The 19,206-nt window shown below is 38.6% G+C and overlaps 1 protein-coding gene across 2 annotated transcripts in view; it reads left to right on the top strand.

Moving 5' to 3' along the window:
• Positions 1–984: 984 nt before the first annotated feature.
• Positions 985–19,206, top strand: part of LOC126259355 (splicing factor 45) — a 116,603-nt gene continuing 98,381 nt past the window's right edge. Inside the window, exons 1-4 of one of the 2 annotated variants that reach the window (XM_049956083.1) lie at positions 985–1,045; positions 1,233–1,367; positions 13,060–13,179; positions 13,263–13,359. In XM_049956083.1, the coding sequence (XP_049812040.1) occupies positions 1,248–1,367; positions 13,060–13,179; positions 13,263–13,359 (337 nt within the window). In that variant the 5' untranslated portion in view covers positions 985–1,045; positions 1,233–1,247. The other variant, XM_049956082.1, reaches the window with a different exon arrangement.

Genomic DNA, 19,206 nt, shown 5'->3' with positions numbered 1-19,206 from the left:
TTCTCTAGTTTCGTTTGAGTATGGAGTGCGGAAACAATGACTGCTTAAGTATAGTGTATAGACTGTTAAAATATAGTATTTCTTCTCGTTTCGTTTGAGTGTGAAATGTGGAAAGAACGACTGTTTATAAATGACCCGTTGCGAGCTGTGATTTTCTTCAGGGTCCCTACTTAGTATGTTTCTAAATTCTTCGCACAATACTGGTTCTTGAAATTTTGTAAGTAGGGTTTCGCGGGAAAGTTGGCCATCTTCAAACATCTGCCAGTTTTTTTTTCGGAATTTTCGGGTGTCAAGCAAATTTGTGAACGTTCATACTAGATGTTCAATATCCTCTTGTCTCTATGTGGTGCGGACCCTTCATATTGTAGGTTGGGACTCGCAAGTGTTTTGAAAGCATTCTCGTTTGTAGATTGAGTGCGTCTCTCAAGTATGCTACCAGTGTAACAAGTCGTATCTCCTGCTGTACCATTATCATTTAAAAATCCTACAACTTGTTATACTCAAGTATTTTTATGAGTTGACTGATTCCAACTGTGGCTGTTTATTGTACCCCTAGTTATTATTTAAAAGGCAATTTTTTTTTTTATTTATGGAGGACGTTCGGGTATTTCGTGATGATGGCGTAGAATGCCCTAGCATATGACAGCTCCATGCGCTCGAGGAAAAGCTCCAAGAATGTCTGTCGTGAAGTTCCTAACGGTACGAGACATATTGTAGATTCATCTTCTCGCCTTGAGATGGATCGTTATTATATTTGTGTTTTGGTTTCTATTTTCTAACTTAGAAGATACATTTTTTCATTATAATGCCATTACTGTGGTGTATTTGTTTTCAACAAAAAAAGGTAAAAGACCAGTAATACAATCCGCATAAATTAAGCACTTTTCAGATATGTTGACGCGAATAAGCTAAAACAAACGAAATTCTATTCCCGTTTCCAAAGTTTCGAAACCAGCGTGGCATCCGCATGTTCAGTATGGTTGTGTTGCATATCTCTGGCGACAACGGTAAAGTTCTGTGAACTTTTTATTTGTCAACAAGTCAGGTAGTTATTGTAACCTAAAGAAAATGTGAAATATTTTTCTTGTAGCGTTGTTGTGGAACGGGTTTGTCATTTTACCGGCATAATAACAGTTGTTACTGAAGATTTCTGGGATAAATATATAATTAATGCCGACTGACATAACCTGCTGTATCACAGTTCTGCATTGTGTTGTTTATATTAATCTCAGGTTGCAAAAATAAGAATGTCGCTTTACGATGATATGGATGCAATCAAACAGAAGTCGGAACAAGTTGCCGGCTGGTCGTCTGGCATAAAGTTACTGCAGTCCCAACTGCAGTTAAAGAAGGCTGTCCAAACGCAGGTAAGAACGAGGAATCGTGGTATTCCGAAATAGCCTGCTGCAACACAGGAAACTGCGGTACCGTTATCCTGTGTTTGCGTTTGCTATTCGTAAGGTAATTTATAATGAGACGTAATCGAAACTGATATCTTCAGTAACCCTTCTCAGTACTACACCAAATGCGAAAAAATACATTAAATTAATTTACTATGTCGAATCCCCCCCACTCTCTCACACACAAAAAAAGAAAAGCTTAACCTGTTACATTCTGAATGAACTTAATGGTTTTAAGAAGCCGAGATACACCTTTTCTCATTAGATGGTTTAGTCACTTCAATAAGTAGTTTAGAATAACCTCTCAGTGTTGTTTATTGTTAATTATAGTGTAGTAACTTTGTGATAGATTTATTTGTTAGGTCTTGTAAAATCTGTAAGCCTATAACGATCAGTATGATTAGTGTTAGTTCTAATTTTTTGTTATACCTACCTTATAGATGCTGTGTGCCATGGTTTATCTGCCTATTAATGTTTGTCTCATTCCTCGTGTGTGCTAGGATTTATGGAACATAAACGGATATCTGTCGGTGAATCATAACATACTGTAGTAATTTGCCCTTGGAGTAACAGTTTTCCTTGTTTTCCATTTCAGGCAGATTTTCAGTATCAACTGATCTCTGGTATCAGTTGGTATGCATCTTACATTAAATAACTGTAAATTGTATTAGTCACAGCGTAAGTCATAATTGTAGAATCAAATCCAAACATCTGTTAGATACAGATTTGAGTACCTCCATTTGAGTTGACAAGCATATATCTGCAGAGCTTTGAGTTCCTCATTTGAGAAAGAGATTATGTAAAGCATTCAAATATATCAGGGGTACGCAACTGACTAACTTCCTCAACGACAGCTAATAATTCGGCATATGATCACACCATAGATTTTCAAGGCACAAATGATACAACAGAGCACTGTACATGGCAGCTCAAAGCCCTGGTGGCTCCACCCATCAAAGGTTTAAGTTGCCATGCACGGTGATATCTCTTATTTGTGCCTTGAAAATGACACAGGTCTCACCTGTTGAAATATCAGCAGTTGTCAGGAGCATTACCTGGCAACATTTCCATGAGTTGTTTGAATATTCACTTAACTATGAAGTTTAAACTCACACCTCCATTTGAAGTAGCTTAACATGTGGCATTGGACTGAACAGCAACTAAACAAAAATAGAAAATTATAGAATTTGGAGCTTGCAGACCCAGTTTACTGAATTTATTGTTGAATGGATGAGATGTGAGAAAAAGAGTGTTGCAGTACAGAGAAGTTATATTTGAATCTTAAGTTAAGAGATATCTTTATTACACAGATTGGAATTGATATTCAGTAGTGGCATGCAACAAACAGGACGTAAATTCCAGTGAGGTAGAATAGGTACAGAGTAATAAGAAAGCAGGTAATGGTACCAGCACACAGCATTCCATCTGATATCTGTATACCCCTTCTGTGTGTCATTTGTGCTGAAAATTCGTTGTTCTCAAGAAGGGTGTTAATTTTATCTTTGTCCTACACGTCTGGTACCTGGAGTCCAACTAGTTTTAAGCTCTTGATGAATATCACGGATCCATTGTCCTCCTGACTTATTTCTAAGATTCGTCAGTACATGTTGTTTCCTTGCATTCACTAGATGCAAAATAAATAAGAGATTCTTGTCTTCTTCATTATGCTGGTGAGTGGATCAATCTCTTGAAAGACAGTTTCATTGAGGAGGATTCTCCAGACCCCCTTCACTCCGAATTTTTTTTATTTATGCTAGTTCTAATGAGAGTTTTGAGAAGCTGATCTGTTCTTCTTTCATTTTTAATTTAGAAGAGGGTTTCATAAGCTTATGTGGCTCTTGGGAGAGTACAATTTTATGCTGTTAAATTGTAGTGTCTGTCGACAAGCATCTCTTCTTATTCATTGACCAGGTTAGAAACTGAGCTGCTTTCATTTTGTTGGTTCTATTTCTCCATGTTTCCGTCTCACTTAATTTGCTTTTGATAATTTCTCCAATATATTTAAGCTGTAGAACTAGTTCAGGTTTTGGTTGTTTTACTTATACACATAGGCACGATCTGTTTTCTCAGAGGAGACAAAGAGAAAATTCTATTACAAGTTAATTAATTCATAATAACATACCCATTATTATTTAACTATCTGCTTTTACGTGTATTTATAATTATATGCTTTTAGACCCTTGCATTCAAACAAAATCCACACAAGAAAATGACTTTGTCGTATGCATAACGGGTTCAAATGATGTTGCGAAAAATGAAGCAGATGTCTGCGAAAAAGTGCTTCAGAACTTTCTCGAAAAATATAAATCAAGGAATACAGTTGTTGCTACAGTGCCTCATAGGCACGATCTAATCTATAGTTCGTGCGTTAATAAAGAAATTCGAAGAACGAATATTAAAATAAAGAAACTGTGCTCTGAATACGCAAATTGTGCTGTGGTCGATATAAGTAAACTGCAGCGTAACCTTCACACCAGACATGGGCACCGCCTAAACTATGAAGGGAAAAAGTTTGTGTGTGAACGTGTCAATGAAATAATTAAAGAAAGACTCACACGGAATAAAACAATCTACAAAAGTAGCAGTTTGAGTAATACCTGGAATGTACATCATTTTTTAGTATAAAAGTCTGTGAATCGGCGGGTAATAAACCTCCTGTACTTGAACTAGGTGCTAAAAGAGTGTTCACAGACAATAAACAATAAAGATAAATCTGTTACTGTGATGCAAACGAACATTCGCTGCATTAGGAACAAAGTATTACAATTAGAACATTTTTGCAGTATTGAAAACGTTGATGTTGTTTGTATCTCAGAACATTGGCTGACAGAAGATCAAGTACAATATTTTGTTCCTCAAGGGTATGCTGTTGGAGACATTATGTGTAGAAGTGAAAGAAAGAATGGAGGTGTCCTAATATTTGTTAAAGATAGTATAATGTTTACTAAAATAGATGTTAGCTCTTACTGTGCAGAACTAGATGGAGAATTTAGCTGTATAAGACTAAACATAGAGAATACTATAATTGTTAGCTTATATAGATAACCAGGAGGAGATGTAAATACATTTATCGAAAGATTTGAGCTGCTTATGAGGAAAATACTAAAATCTAACATAAAACTAATTATCTGTGGCGATTTCAACATTGAAATGGCCAACAGTGATGAACATGTTACTAGGACGTTTTTCAATATCTTAAGATCACTAAATTTACAATGTACAAATTACATACCAACACGGGATAAGGCTTGCTTAGATAATATTATAGTAAATTTTTCTAGAGATATGTATGATGTCAGACTTGCCAGTGGAGCCCTAGCTGATCATGAACCATTGATTTTAACATTCTCCTGTGATTAGTTGCCTAAATCAGACAAATCAGCCAGAATCAAGTCTAATGCCACATGGGTAAGAGGGCAGAAAGATGAATATATTAATTTATTTATTGACAGAATATCTGATGTTAACTGGAACTTTGTATACAACACACAACCTGAGAAGGGTGCTGGTGGAATGGTGTTTAACAACTTCCTGGAAATACTCGTAGAGTTATGGTAGTCAAGCTTACCATTAATCAAAAGTAGCCCTAAGCATAAACAGAAAAACAAACAGCTAAAATGGTATACAGATGAGCTAGCTCTCACTACGGAGGAGATGGTTCAAATGGCTCTCAGCACTATGGGACTTAAAGGGAGGAGATGCTCAGACTGTACAGAATAGGATATAAAAATTCTTGTAAACAAGGACCTGAGCTAGATAATACTTCGTATAGAGCTTATCTAAAATGTAAAAAAATCTACAAAGACAAACTGTCCTTGGCCAAAAAAACAAGCATGTGAACATTACATTGAAAGTGCTCCCAACAAATGTAAAGCAGCATGGGACATCATCAACCAATATAATTCACAAACCCATACACAAGATGCAATGCTGGTCCCAGAAGAAGTAAATAATTACTTCCTAACCTCAGTGAGCGAGCTGAAAAACAAAATCAAGCAAAATGGCACTTGTGCACTAGATCATCTTCATGCTGTGCCCCATAGGATGTATACTTTCCACTGGAATGTTGTCACCCCAGAGGATATTGTAAAAGATGTGGCAAGGTTCACCAACTCCAAAAGTATGGACTGTTATTGGTTTTCTAACTATGTAATGAAAAAAATAATACACCTTATCTGTCAACCTCTTTCTTTCATTTTTAATATGTGTTTAGAATCTGGAGTTTTCCCAGATGCACTCAAAACTGCTAAAGTGATGCCAGTCTTTAAAAAGGGAGATAAGCATCTGCCCCAAAACTATCGACCAGTTTCTATTGTCCCAATTTTCTCTAAAGTTTTTGAATATGTAATGTACAGTCAACTAAATAACTATTTTGATAAGCATGATCTCCTCTCCAACAGACAGTTTGCATATCAACATGGTAAAAATACCACTACTGCTGTCACTGAAGTTGTTAACCAGATGTTAACTGCATTCAAAAATAAGGATCTAGTATCAGTCGTACTATGTGATCTTAGCAGAGCCTTCAACTGCATACCATCTAACAACCTACTCGCAAAAATGGAATTTTATGGCATACACAAACCATCTTTGGATGTAATCAAATCATACTTAAGTAACAGGAGACAGTTTGTATCAATTAAAAATAGATGCTCCTCACTGAAGGAAGTTCGAACTGGAGTGCCTCAGGGCTCGGTCCTAGGTCCTTTTCTGTTCATCATTGCAATTAATGACTTACCTTACCATGTAGGTGCAAATTCAGTTGTGTGTTATGCAGATGATACAACATTGCTCAATACACACCATGACTCAACAGAACTGCATCAGGCAACACAGGAAAAACCAGAACTAGTAATGGATTGGTTTTCTTCTAATGAACTACTGTGTAATCCTGATAAAACACAAGAACTAATTCTGGGTTTAACTACAGCTGTTGAAAGCAAATCAATAAAACTGTTAGGATTCCACATTGATTCAAAATTAAACTGGGAGGAACACATTAGCCATATCTGCAAGAGAATAGCAAGAGTGTGTTATCTCATCTGGAGACTGACGGATGTAATCACTGATGAGTATCTAAAGGTGGTATATTTTGGCCTCTTTCAGTCACACATTTCCTATGGCATATTGTTATGGGGACATTCTTGCTTTGTCAGTGAAATTCTGAAAATTCAAAAAAAAAAAAAAAAGTAATCAGAATAATGAGCAAAGTTAAGCCCAAGGAACACTGCCGCCCACTCTTTATCAAGCACATGATATTAACTGTTGTGAATCTATACATCTTCACAGCACTGCTTTATGTCAAAAGCAACTTAAATGAGTTCGAGACCAGAGAGAACATACATCCCCACAACACCAGAGGCAAACTGGACTTCGACATACCAAGACACAGACTCACAAAGACTGCAAACTCACACAAAATAATGAGTTTAAAACTCTTCAATAAACTTCCAGCATCTGCTCAGTCACTGAACAGTAATATTTTCAAACGTAAGGTTTATGACTGGTTACTCAAACACCCATTTTATAGGATAACAGAATATTTTGAAATAATCATTGACATTAGTATATAAGAATATTCCTAAAAGAAAAGGAATTAAATTGTAAAAACTTTACTGTAAAGTTATTGTTAATTGTATATTTAATGTTCAGACCTATTCCGCTGTAAGTGGTCAATGGTGGATATACTGAATACTGCATGTTGCGTATGTGATGAGAGATTTTACAAGTGACTACATGATCCATAAAATAGGTCTTGCTTATCATTGGTATGAAGCAGACCATCTTAGTATGAAATGTATCTCAATTCTTACCAGTGGCACATGGCTGATAATGTATGGTAATATACCACAAATGTGCAGAGATTAGATAATGATACAAAATTTATTGGATGGCATTTAGATTAAACTTAATTTTGTGATGTTACTGAATTTGACAATGTTGTATCCTAATGCATCATTTCACAATTCCCTGTTGAGGGAACCTTTTACTCATGAACTGACTGTAATTTGAGAGATCCTGAAGTAACATGTCAGACATTCTCTCTTAAAGTGAACCAGCATTGCTCAGATAGAACATGAATGAAGAGAACAATGAAAATAATAGATGTGTAACTAACTCATCTTAGAAATCACGTCAGCGAGCAAGATGATGCAGTGTTTAAGAAACTGAACTTGCATTCAAAAGGAAAGAGCTTAAAAACTTGAACCTCCTGTACAGACTTCAGTCATAGGAAGCCATGGAGAAAATCACAAAAATGAGGAAGTTGAGGTATTACCAGACACATCTGAGAAAGAAATTGATAATTTCTAATGGATGACATAAGAAAAGACATAATCACAAGTTTATCTGATACAGTTTGAATTTGGGACAGAAATCCACCATAGACTGTATAATAATAATTGAAGAATTTGGAAGATGTCTCACAGAAGTGAAAGTGATTCCACACATTAATTTCAACTGAGACCACAGACTTTTGGTAGGAACACTGAAGAAATTCAGAAAATGTGCATGCGAAGGAAAAAAAGACAGGCAAAAATAGAGAAACCCAGGGATATAGAGGGAGAAGTATAAGACACAATTTCCTGTTGATGAGAGGATACATGTGGAGTAAAAATGGAGGAGATTCAAACATGCCCTAGTCAAGGCAGCAGAAGAAACATTTGGAAGTACATCAACAAAAATCAGACACAAAGAAGCTCCATGTTGGAATGAGGGAATTGCAGATGCAGTATGGAACATAATAGAGACAAATGAAAACAACTAAGCAGAGCAGCAAGGAAAATGGTAGCATTAGTCAAGATGTTTTGGGAAAAATTCACAAAAGAAATAGAAGAGAATTTTAATGATGACAAGAAGATATTATACCACATATCAGGTAAAAGAAGGAAGCAGAAAGAAAAACTTAAAAAGGCATCCAAAAAGAGGAAAAACCCATGTGGGAGGAAGAAGAAGTTTTGAAAGTGCAGAAAGAATACTTCCAGGTGCTATATGAAGGACACGATGTAACAAATACACATGATGAAACAGAGGGAGACAAAAGAAATATTACCATCACAGAGGTAATTGAAAGAAAGTATCAGCAGATGTTGTATCTAGATAAAGTTGTATGAGAAATGAAAAATGATGAAGTTCCTGGAGCAGATGGCGTCATAGTGAAAATGATCAAAACCACAGGACCTATCGGAATTCATGCCTGTGTAGAATAATGAGGATAGTGCAGACATATGAAAAGATTCCTGATGATTGGACAAAGGCAATTACTGCGCCTACATTTAAGAAGGGTAACAAGGGGCTGTGCGAGAATTAACAGAGGAATAGAACTATTGTGCCACTTCATGAAGATTTATGAAAAGATAGTTGAAAGTGAAATAATAAAAATCAGCAGGAAAAATAAATGGTTTAACTTGCAGTGAAAAATTATTAAAGAAGGTAGATGCTTTGAGGTATCTAGGAATTAAATCAACCAAGAAATAAACATCGAGGATGAAATTTCAGAGAGAATAGAGAATTATTTGAAATTTAATTACTGTATATTGGCCATAATTATAAATTAGAAAATACCTGTCAAAGCAAAGATCATGATCTGCAAGTCATTCAAAATGTTGGAATATCTAAACAGAATACAAGAAACAGAAATGTGCTTTCTATGAGGGACAAATAATTTACACATGGAGAGAGTGGTTCAAAACCAGAACGGACAATAACAGAGACAAATGGAAATAACTGATCAGAGCAGCAAGGAAAATGATAGCATTAGCTAAGAAGGTGTCTTGGGAAAAATTCACAAAAGAAATAGAAGAGAATTTTAATGATGACAAGAAAATGTTATTCAACATATTAGGTAGCAGAAGGCATCTAAAAGAAAATACTTCAAAAGTCGTCAACAAAGAAGGAAAAACCCATGTGGGAGGAAGAAATTTTGAAAATATGGAAAGAACACTTCCAAGAACCATATGAAGGGCGTGATTAAAAATAAACATAAAACCATACACACATGATGAGATAGAGAGAGACGAAAGAAACAGCACCATCACAGAGGAAGTAGAATGAGAAGTTTAGCAGATGTTAGATGCAGAGAAAGCTATATGAGAAATGATCCCTCCTGGGTAATATGAAAAGGGACAGAATAAGGAATTATGAGGCCCCTAAAAGAAACTAGGGAGAGTAATAGGCTTAAATCGTTTGGCCACGTCAAAAGAATGGGAGCAGAAAGACTTTCAAGAAGAGCCGTTGAATGGACACAATACAGACGAAGACCAATTGGTGGACCTTAAACAAGATGGAGAGACCAGGTGAAGGATGATGTGAACTGAAGAGGGCTGCCATGAGAAGAGATGCTAAATGATAGTCTGTGGAAGAAAAATAATAATAATAATAAGATGAAATATCAGGTGGATAAACCTAAAGTGATAACAAATAAACTGTATTTGTCAATATCAATGAAATTCGCCAACAGCCATGTAACTGAGATGTTATTTTATTTTGACTACCAGTTTAGGCATTCCTTTATGCTGCCTTCAAGCCCCATATGCTTCTCTGAAAATAAGCAATATTGTCATACAATGCAATATATTCCTGGATGTCCTGAATTCAAACCGTTTCACGAGTGCTTCATTTGAAGACTTGATAGCAATGACATCCAGGAAAATATGGGACTGTATGACAATATCATTTATTTTGAGAGATGCATATGGGGCCTGAAGATGGCATGGTGGAATGCCAAAACTGATAGTCAAGATAAAATAACATCTCAGTTACATGTTTGTTGGCAAATGTCATTGATATTGATAATTACTTGACCAGCTATTGTCTACTGTTGCATTCATTCCAGTTAATCACAATGTTATAACACACTAAGAGGATCTAAATGTGGGTAAGTTCTGGTTAAAGGAGACCACTCGCCGAAAAGCAGGTGCATTGAGTCATCAGTAGGCACCTGGACCTGAAATATTCCTACAGGAAATAGATGATGATTGCCAAAACAACCACCTTCAGCTTCAGTTTGAAAAGGCACTGTTTGTCACTACCTTCAGCTTTTGTGGAGCCTGCTGAAAATGTACATTGCAGAAGTGCTCTGCATTTCTTCTTCAACAGTATGTAGTTGTGAGAGTTTCATTGTGTTAACACCATGTATCGCCTGGTGTCCTGAATGTAGGCTAAAATGTTATTAGCCTGGCAGACACTTTTGATCCTAAACAAGTTTGGAGTCTTACAGAAAGGCAAAAAGATTAAGATGTAACATCCCGTCAACGACAAAAGGAGTTTTACAAGATCTATATGTAAACTGCTACATAAAGACAAGACATTGTTTCCAAAAATCTTGATAAAGGTCTTCATTGATTTAATTCACGTTTACACCATGCTCTAATAAACGTTCAAGTGAGAGGGGGGAGGATGGACATAGAGAGGCAGAAGGAGGAAATGGAGGGGGGGGGGGGGGGAGTAGGAGATGGATAAAGAGAGGAGCGGTAAACATTGTTTCCAAAAATCTCCAAAAGTTCTTGACCAATTTACTTCAGATTGTGACTCTAATAAAAATTCGAACAGACATAAGCCATGTGTTACTTAAAACAGCAATATACAGATTTTCTGCTAAAAGTGACTGTGATAAAGAAATCCTGTGCTGTGAAAATGTGCAGGTCATTTACCTTCTCACAGCAGTTTTAATTAGGTTAGCAGGACATTTAAACCACTAGACAAATTGTTTTTGCCATATATATTCTTTTTCCCAGTATATAATTTTCAACAAGTTTTGTATTTACAAAAATATGCCGTTTTGCTTCCTACCTCACAGTTGGTCTTAACAGAAAACAGGAAAGCTGTATTTATGACATATGATTAGAATACTACTAAGGAATCTGAAACTTCAAAATCCTACTCATTTGCAGATTTAAACTATGTGAAATAGTGTCATTGTAGCTATTATCCTCACAGATCCAGCAGCTGGATAGGTCTCTCTCATACCCATGCACCAATGATCCCAGCCAATTTACATGTTCATTTTAAGCAACTTCAGTTTCCATTCAAGGTTTCATTAGCAATAACAATAAACATGGTTGAAGGGCGGGGGGTGGGGGGGGTGGATGTAGGAAGGAGAAGAGAGGAGGGGGAGGAGTAGATGGACAGAAGGAGGGTGGAGAAGGAGATTAGGACTTCCACCCAATTCCCATACAGGGTTATTACAAATGATTGAAGCGATTTCACAGCTCTACAATAACTTTATTATTTGAGATATTTTCACAATGCTTTGCACACACATACAAAAACTCAAAAAGTTTTTTTAGGCATTCACAAATGTTCGATATGTGCCCCTTTAGTGATTCGGCAGACATCAAGCCGATAATAAAGTTCCTCCCAACTCCGCGCAGCATGTCCCCATCAATGAGTTCGAAAGCATCGTTGATGCGAGCTCGCAGTTCTGGCACGTTTCTTGGTAGAGGAGGTTTAAACACTGAATCTTTCACATAACCCCACAGAAAGAAATCGCATGGGGTTAAGTCGGGAGAGCGTGGAGGCCATGACATGAATTGCTGATCATGATTTCCACCACGACCGATCCATCGGTTTTCTAATCTCCTGTTTAAGAAATGCCGAACATTATGATGGAAGTGCGGTGGAGCACCATCCTGTTGAAAGATGAAGTCGGCGCTGTCTGTCTCCAGTTGTGGCATGAGCCAATTTTCCAGCATGTCCAGATACATGTGTCCTGTAACGTTTTTTTCGCAGAAGAAAAAGGGGCCGTAAACTTTAAACCGTGAGATTGCACAAAACACGGTAACTTTTGGTGAATTGCGAATTTGCTGCACGAATGCGTGAGGATTCTCTACCGCCAAGATTCGCACATTGTGTCTGTTCACTTCACCATTAAGAAAAAATGTTGCTTCATCACTGAAAACAAGTTTCACACTGAACGCATCCTCTTCCATGAGCTGTTGCAACCACGCCGAAAATTCAAAGCGTTTGACTTTGTCATCGGGTGTCAGGGCTTGTAGCAATTGTAAACAGTAAGGCTTCTGCTTTAGCCTTTTCCGTAAGATTTTCCAAACCGTCGGCTGTGGTACATTTAGCTCCCTGCTTGCTTTATTCGTCGACTTCCGCGGGCTACGCGTGAAACTTGCCCGCATGCGTTCAACCGTTTCTTTGCTCACTGCAGGCCGACCCGTTGATTTCCCCTTACAGAGGCATCCAGAAGCCTTAAACTGCGCATACCATCGCCAAATGGAGTTAGCAGTTGGTGGATCTTTGTTGAACTTCGTCCTGAAGTGTCGTTGCATTGTTATGACTGACTGATGTGAGTGCATTTCAAGCACGACATACGCTTTCTCGGCTCCTGTCGCCATTTTGTCTCACTGAGCTCTCGAGCGCTCTGACGGCAGAAACCTGAAGTGCAGCTTCAGCAGAACAAAACTTTATGAGTTTTTCTACGTATCTGTAGTGTGTCGTGACCATATGTCAATGAATGGAGCTACAGTGAATTTATGAAATCGCCTCAATCATTTGTAATAGCCCTGTACATATTCAGCCATTTTTAAGTATTGCTGTGTTCGCTAGTCTTATATGTAAACCTTAAGAAAAGAGGAGTGGAGAGTCTCTGTTTAAGTTTTCATTAATATGTTTGTGGTTTATTTGAATTAAGCAATGTGTGTTTCCCTTGCAGCCAAGAAGAGATGCTCTCCGCAAATCAGGACAGATACTTGCACCTGTCATTGATTTGAAATCTAAAAAGGATGATGAAGATTCAAATTCTAATTCCAGTTTTGGCAGCTATTCAGGAAAGGTAAACAGATAATCACCTGTTACACAATAACCCCAAAAATCTAATGCATTTATTTGTATATGTGTTATTCATTATTGTTTTAGGAAGGAAAAGGCAATAACTCATCAAGAGACTTGGATTGGAATGTGGAAGGTGAATATGATCCAATGTGGCCAAATGATTATGAAAAGGTGGTGAAAGGTATGTCTGAGAATAATGCATAATTTTGTTGCTTTTATATTGTGTTTGCTGACTTATTTAATCTCATTTTTCAGTTGATAGAGATAAAACTTATTTCAAAGAGAGCATGATCTAGTATCAAGACAACTGTTTTTGCTTGTACAGTAATTGCTGAGGAAGAGAACATAAGTACTTATTTATTTGTTTATTTTGATCTCAAGATCCCTATGTTGTTTAACGTACAAAGAATGTAGCACAAGTCATGTCCATATAAATTCAAAAATTTGGCAGAGAAATATTTTAAGGTACAATAATAAGCTATAACAGTAAATTATATAGCACAGCCCAACAAAAATTATGTAACTTACGTTTCACATTTATATACAACACATAAGTAAGACTAACATTGAAAATAATAAGAATTATAATACTACCAAAAGTGCAATAAAGATCTAAGTAGAGTTTATACAAATTGTCCTTTAGATGTCCATCAACTGAATAAAAATAGCGTGTAAGTAAAATGTTCTTAACTTTATCGTTAGGTAAAAAGTTCTTAACTTCATCCCTAAATGTATACCTGTTTCCATAAACTTATAGGGATAAATATTGTAGATCACATTGCCCATATTTCATACTACATAGAGCTTCCTGGTTGTATTTGGCTCTGAAGATGTTTGCAGTGGAACGTGTGTTCCAATATATAAATACAGAGAGAAGTCAGTATTTTTAATTCCCCAGAAATTAGCTTAGGGAATATTCGAAGAGACACCTATTTCATTATCTTTTTGAGTCTCTTTTACATCAGAAAATTTTTCCAATGTACTGACCTCCAGAACAGGCAACCATAAGAGATTGTCAGTGGGATTTGGAAAAGGAGACAGTTCAGGTAAGACTTCAGGCATATTCAGAGACAGAACATTGATGAACAAAAGGAAAAGCAGGGGCCCCAGAAATGAGTCTGGAGGGACACCATACCTAACTACAATTTCATTAGACAGAACTTTATTAGCATCTTTACTAGAAATTACAGCCACATGCATCCTATTTGTGAGGGGAAAAAAAAACTAAAACCACTTATTGCAAGTGCCTCCAATACCTAATGACTCCAATTTTTGCAGGAGCAATAGGCAGATCAGAAACGAAGTCCATATTGTGTTCTTAAAACCATTCTTTCACGGTATGTGCATGATGATTGAGTGCATTGCTATCTTTGAGAAATAAAATCCCTATGGTTGTATTTGGAACAATATCAGTTACATTTAGTTAATGCGTAAACATGAGAGGTCCAGATTCAAACTATGTAAATTTGTACTACGCAATACATCTGCCACAAATGACCTGTATCTTGGACTACATGAAAGAGGGACCCCTAGCCTCATGGCCACTTCCAGTTAGATTTTACTACATTTAAACCTACACCCATACTTCGCAAACAACTGCAAAGTGCATGGCAGAGGGTACATCCTCTTGTACCTGTTGTTAGAGTTTCTTCCCATATCATTCACGTATGGAGCAAGGGAATAATGATTGTTTGAATGCCTCTGTGCGTGCTGTAATTATTTTCCTCTTTCCTCACGATCCCTGTGTGAGGAATACAGAGGGAGTTGTATATTCCTAGAGTCTTCATTTTTAGTCTACATCTATTTTCAAGGGTCTGCCAGTTCAGTTTTTTCAGCATCACTGTAACACCTTCCCAGTTGCCAAACCTACCTGTGATCATACTTGGTGTCCTTCTCTGTATACATTCAGTATCCCCTATTAGTCCTATTTGCTATGGGTCCCACATACTTGCCCATTATTCTAGAACAAGTCCCACAAGTGGTTTGTCAGCAGTCTCCTTTGTAGGTTGATTGCACTTCCCCAGTATTTACCAATAATGCTACTACCTGCTTTACCCACAATAGAGCCTATGTGATCATTCTGTTTCATATCCCTGCAAAGGTTTACATTCAGGTATTTGTACAAGTTGGCCAATTCTAACTATGGCTCATTGATATTGTAGTCATAGGATACCAAGGTGTTTTTTTTTCCTGTGAAGTGCACAGTTTACATTCCTGAACATGTAAGGCAAGTTGCCAATCTTTTCTCCACTTACAAAGATCTGACAATATTTATACAGCTTCTTTCAGACAGTACTTCATTATAGATGACTGCATCATCTGCAAAAGGTCTGAGGTTACTATTAATGTTACCTGCAAGGTCATTAATGAACAACATGAACAGCAAGGATCCCAACACACTTCCCTGGGGCGCACCTGAAGATGACGACGACTCTCCATCCAAGATAACATGCTGTGACCTCCCGGTCAAAAAGTCCTTAATCTAGTCACAAATTGCACTTCATACCTTATATGATCAAACTTCAGACAATAAGCGAAGGTGTGATACTGAGTCAAATGCTTTTTGGAAGTCAAGAAATACCACATCTACCTGACAACCTTGACCCAAAGCTTTCAGTATGTCATGTGAGAAGTGTGAGTTGGGTTTGACATGATCAATATTTTCGGAAACTATGCTGGCTGGCATGGAGGAGGTTATTCTGTTCACGATACCTCATTTCGTTTGAACTCACAATATTTTCTAAGATTCTACAACAAATAATTGTCAAAGATAATTGACAGTAGTTTTGTGGATCACGTCTACTACCCTTCATTAAACAGATGTTACCTGTACTTACTTCCAACTAGTGTGTATGGCTTAATGTTTCAGGGATCAGTCATGGATTATATTTAGAAAAAATATAGTTAGAAGAGAGACTCCCTCGGCTGCAAATTCAGTATAGAAGCTGATAGGGATTCAATCAGGCCCAGGAGCTTTGTTCAATTTTAATGATTTCAGCTGGTTCTCATCACCACTGACATGATCACTGATTCCACTCATCTCTTCAGTGGTTAGAGGATTAAACTGTGGAATTCTCTTGAGTTTTCCTTTGTTAAGGAACATTTGAAAATAGAGCTAAGCATTTCAGATTTTGCTTCGCTACACTCAATTTCTGTTCCTGTCTCATTTGTTAGGGACTGGACTCTTAACTTTGGTGCCACTAACAGGCTTTACATATGACCAGAATTTCTTTGGCTTTTGTGAAAGATCATTTGACAGTATTCTGCTATGGTCGTGACTGGAGGCTTCATGCAGTTCCCTCTTGACTGCCAAATGTGTTTCATTCAGCATCTCTCTATCTATAGTCCTGTGCTTTATTTTACACCTATTATGCAGTAGTCTCTGTATCTTTATAAGTTCCTTTACGGTGACTGTATACAACGGAGTTGCCTCTGGTTATGAACTGTTGTAGTGGGTACATATCTGTCCAGTGCATAGTCAACTATTCTTTTAAACTTGACATATAGATGCTCTATGTGCTCCTGCCCTGTGCAGAAAATTTCAAGTTCCTCATTGAGGTATATCTCTGTTGATTTTTTATCTCATTTACTGAACATATACACTCCTGGAAATTGAAATAAGAACACCGTGAATTCATTGTCCCAGGAAGGGGAAACTTTATTGACACATTCCTGGGGTCAGATACATCACATGATCACACTGACAGAACCACAGGCACATAGACACAGGCAACAGAGCATGCACAATTCGGCACTAGTACAGTGTATATCCACCTTTCGCAGCAATGCAGGCTGCTATTCTCCCATGGAGACGATCGTAGAGATGCTGGATGTAGTCCTGTGGAACGGCTTGCCATGCCATTTCCACCTGGCGCCTCAGTTGGACCAGCGTTCGTGCTGGACGTGCAGACCGCGTGAGACGACGCTTCATCCAGTCCCAAACATGCTCAATGGGGGACAGATCCGGAGATCTTGCTGGCCAGGGTAGTTGACTTACACCTTCTAGAGCACGTTGGGTGGCACGGGATACATGCGGACGTGCATTGTCCTGTTGGAACAGCAAGTTCCCTTGCCGGTCTAGGAATGGTAGAACGATGGGTTCGATGACGGTTTGGATGTACCGTGCACTATTCAGTGTCCCCTCGACGATCACCAGTGGTGTACGGCCAGTGTAGGAGATCGCTCCCCACACCATGATGCCGGGTGTTGGCCCTGTGTGCCTCGGGCGTATGCAGTCCTGATTGTGGCGCTCACCTGCACGGCGCCAAACACGCATACAACCATCATTGGCACCAAGGCAGAAGCGACTCTCATCGCTGAAGACGACACGTCTCCATTCGTCCCTCCATTCACGCCTGTCGCGACACCACTGGAGGCGGGCTGCACGATGTTGGGGCGTGAGCGGAAGACGGCCTAACGGTGTGCGGGACCGTAGCCCAGCTTCATGGAGACGGTTGCGAATGGTCCTCGCCGATACCCCAGGAGCAACAGTGTCCCTAATTTGCTGGGAAGTGGCGGTGCAGTCCCCTACGGCACTGTGTAGGATCCTACGGTCTTGGCGTGCATCCGTGCGTCGCTGCGGTCCGGTCCCAGGTCGACGGGCACGTGCACCTTCCGCCGACCACTGGCGACAACATCGATGTACTGTGGAGACCTCACGCCCCACGTGTTGAGCAATTCGGCGGTACGTCCACCCGGCCTCCCGCATGCCCACTATACGCCCTCGCTCAAAGTCCGTCAACTGCACATACGGTTCACGTCCACGCTGTTGTGGCATGCTACCAGTGTTAAAGACTACGATGGAGCTCCGTATGCCACGGCAAACTGGCTGACACTGACGGCGGCGGTGCACAAATGCTGCGCAGCTAGCGCCATTCGACGGCCAACACCGCGGTTCCTGGTGTGTCCGCTGTGCCGTGCGTGTGATCATTGCTTGTACAGCCCTCTCGCAGTGTCCGGAGCAAGTATGGTGGGTCTGACACACCGGTGTCAATGTGTTCTTTTTTCCATTTCCAGGAGTGTATATCTTTCTGTTTGTTTTAGTTGCCCTTTGTACTTTGGTAATCGTTGTTACCACAGCTGCATTATGATTGCTGATACCAGTTTCAATGTGGACATCCTCAAAGAGGCCAGATCTGTTTGTTGCCATTAGGTCCAATACATTTCCATCATTAGTGGAGTTCTGAACTATCTGTTCTAGGCAATTTTCAGAGAAGGCATTTAATAATGTTTCACAGGATATCTAATGATACACACCACTAACAAAACTGTGGTTTTCCAAATTGATTGTTGGAATGAATGTACTGCTGAATGTACACTGAAGCCCAGATGATGCTCTGGCTATTTCTGCCATAGCCCATTATGAATGCCACTTGGGTGTGTAGAACATGCTTTTTGTGAATGTTGTGGGCTTGATCGCTGCTGTATTCATCCACAGCAGTGTGTTTGCACATATGAGTTGCCATATCTAGCTTTCACCTTGGATATCAGTTGGTTGTTAGAGCCTTAGTTGATACTAATACTGGTTAACTCCTAACTGTAGCAACTTGCATACATTCCACACATCTAAACATGAGGAAGAGGCCCTTGTAATGTGTCCTCTATCAAACACTGAAAAATCCGTTTCTTGTCTTTGTCAACTTATGACCAACTATGTTGTGCAATCGTTAGATGCTACAGGGCTGCATATACAGAATCATCCCAAAAGCCATTTGTCCCTTGTTCATGTTATCAGTTAATGATATAGTATTCTGTGATCACTCTTTGCAGAATGTTGGAGAGAATGTGAGGCAAAGTACCAGAGTATATGGGGAAAGGAAGAAGGACAAGAGTGAAGTGTTGCAGTATATTTTGAAAGTTAGTATGGATCATTAAGGACAGAAGTTTGCACAGAAAGTGCCACAGAAAAAAAGTTTAGAGAATACAGTCTGTATTTATAGAGGAAGTGAACTGTAAGATGTACAGGGTGTAACAAAATGATACCAACAACATTGAAGTATTTTACTAGGTGTCTTGAGGAGAAAATGAG

The sequence above is a fragment of the Schistocerca nitens genome, chromosome 5, assembly GCF_023898315.1.
Source record: "Schistocerca nitens isolate TAMUIC-IGC-003100 chromosome 5, iqSchNite1.1, whole genome shotgun sequence".
NCBI lineage: Eukaryota > Metazoa > Arthropoda > Insecta > Orthoptera > Acrididae > Schistocerca > Schistocerca nitens.
The sequence above is the reverse complement of the archived record's forward strand: the minus strand, read 5'-3'. Positions and strand labels throughout refer to the sequence as shown.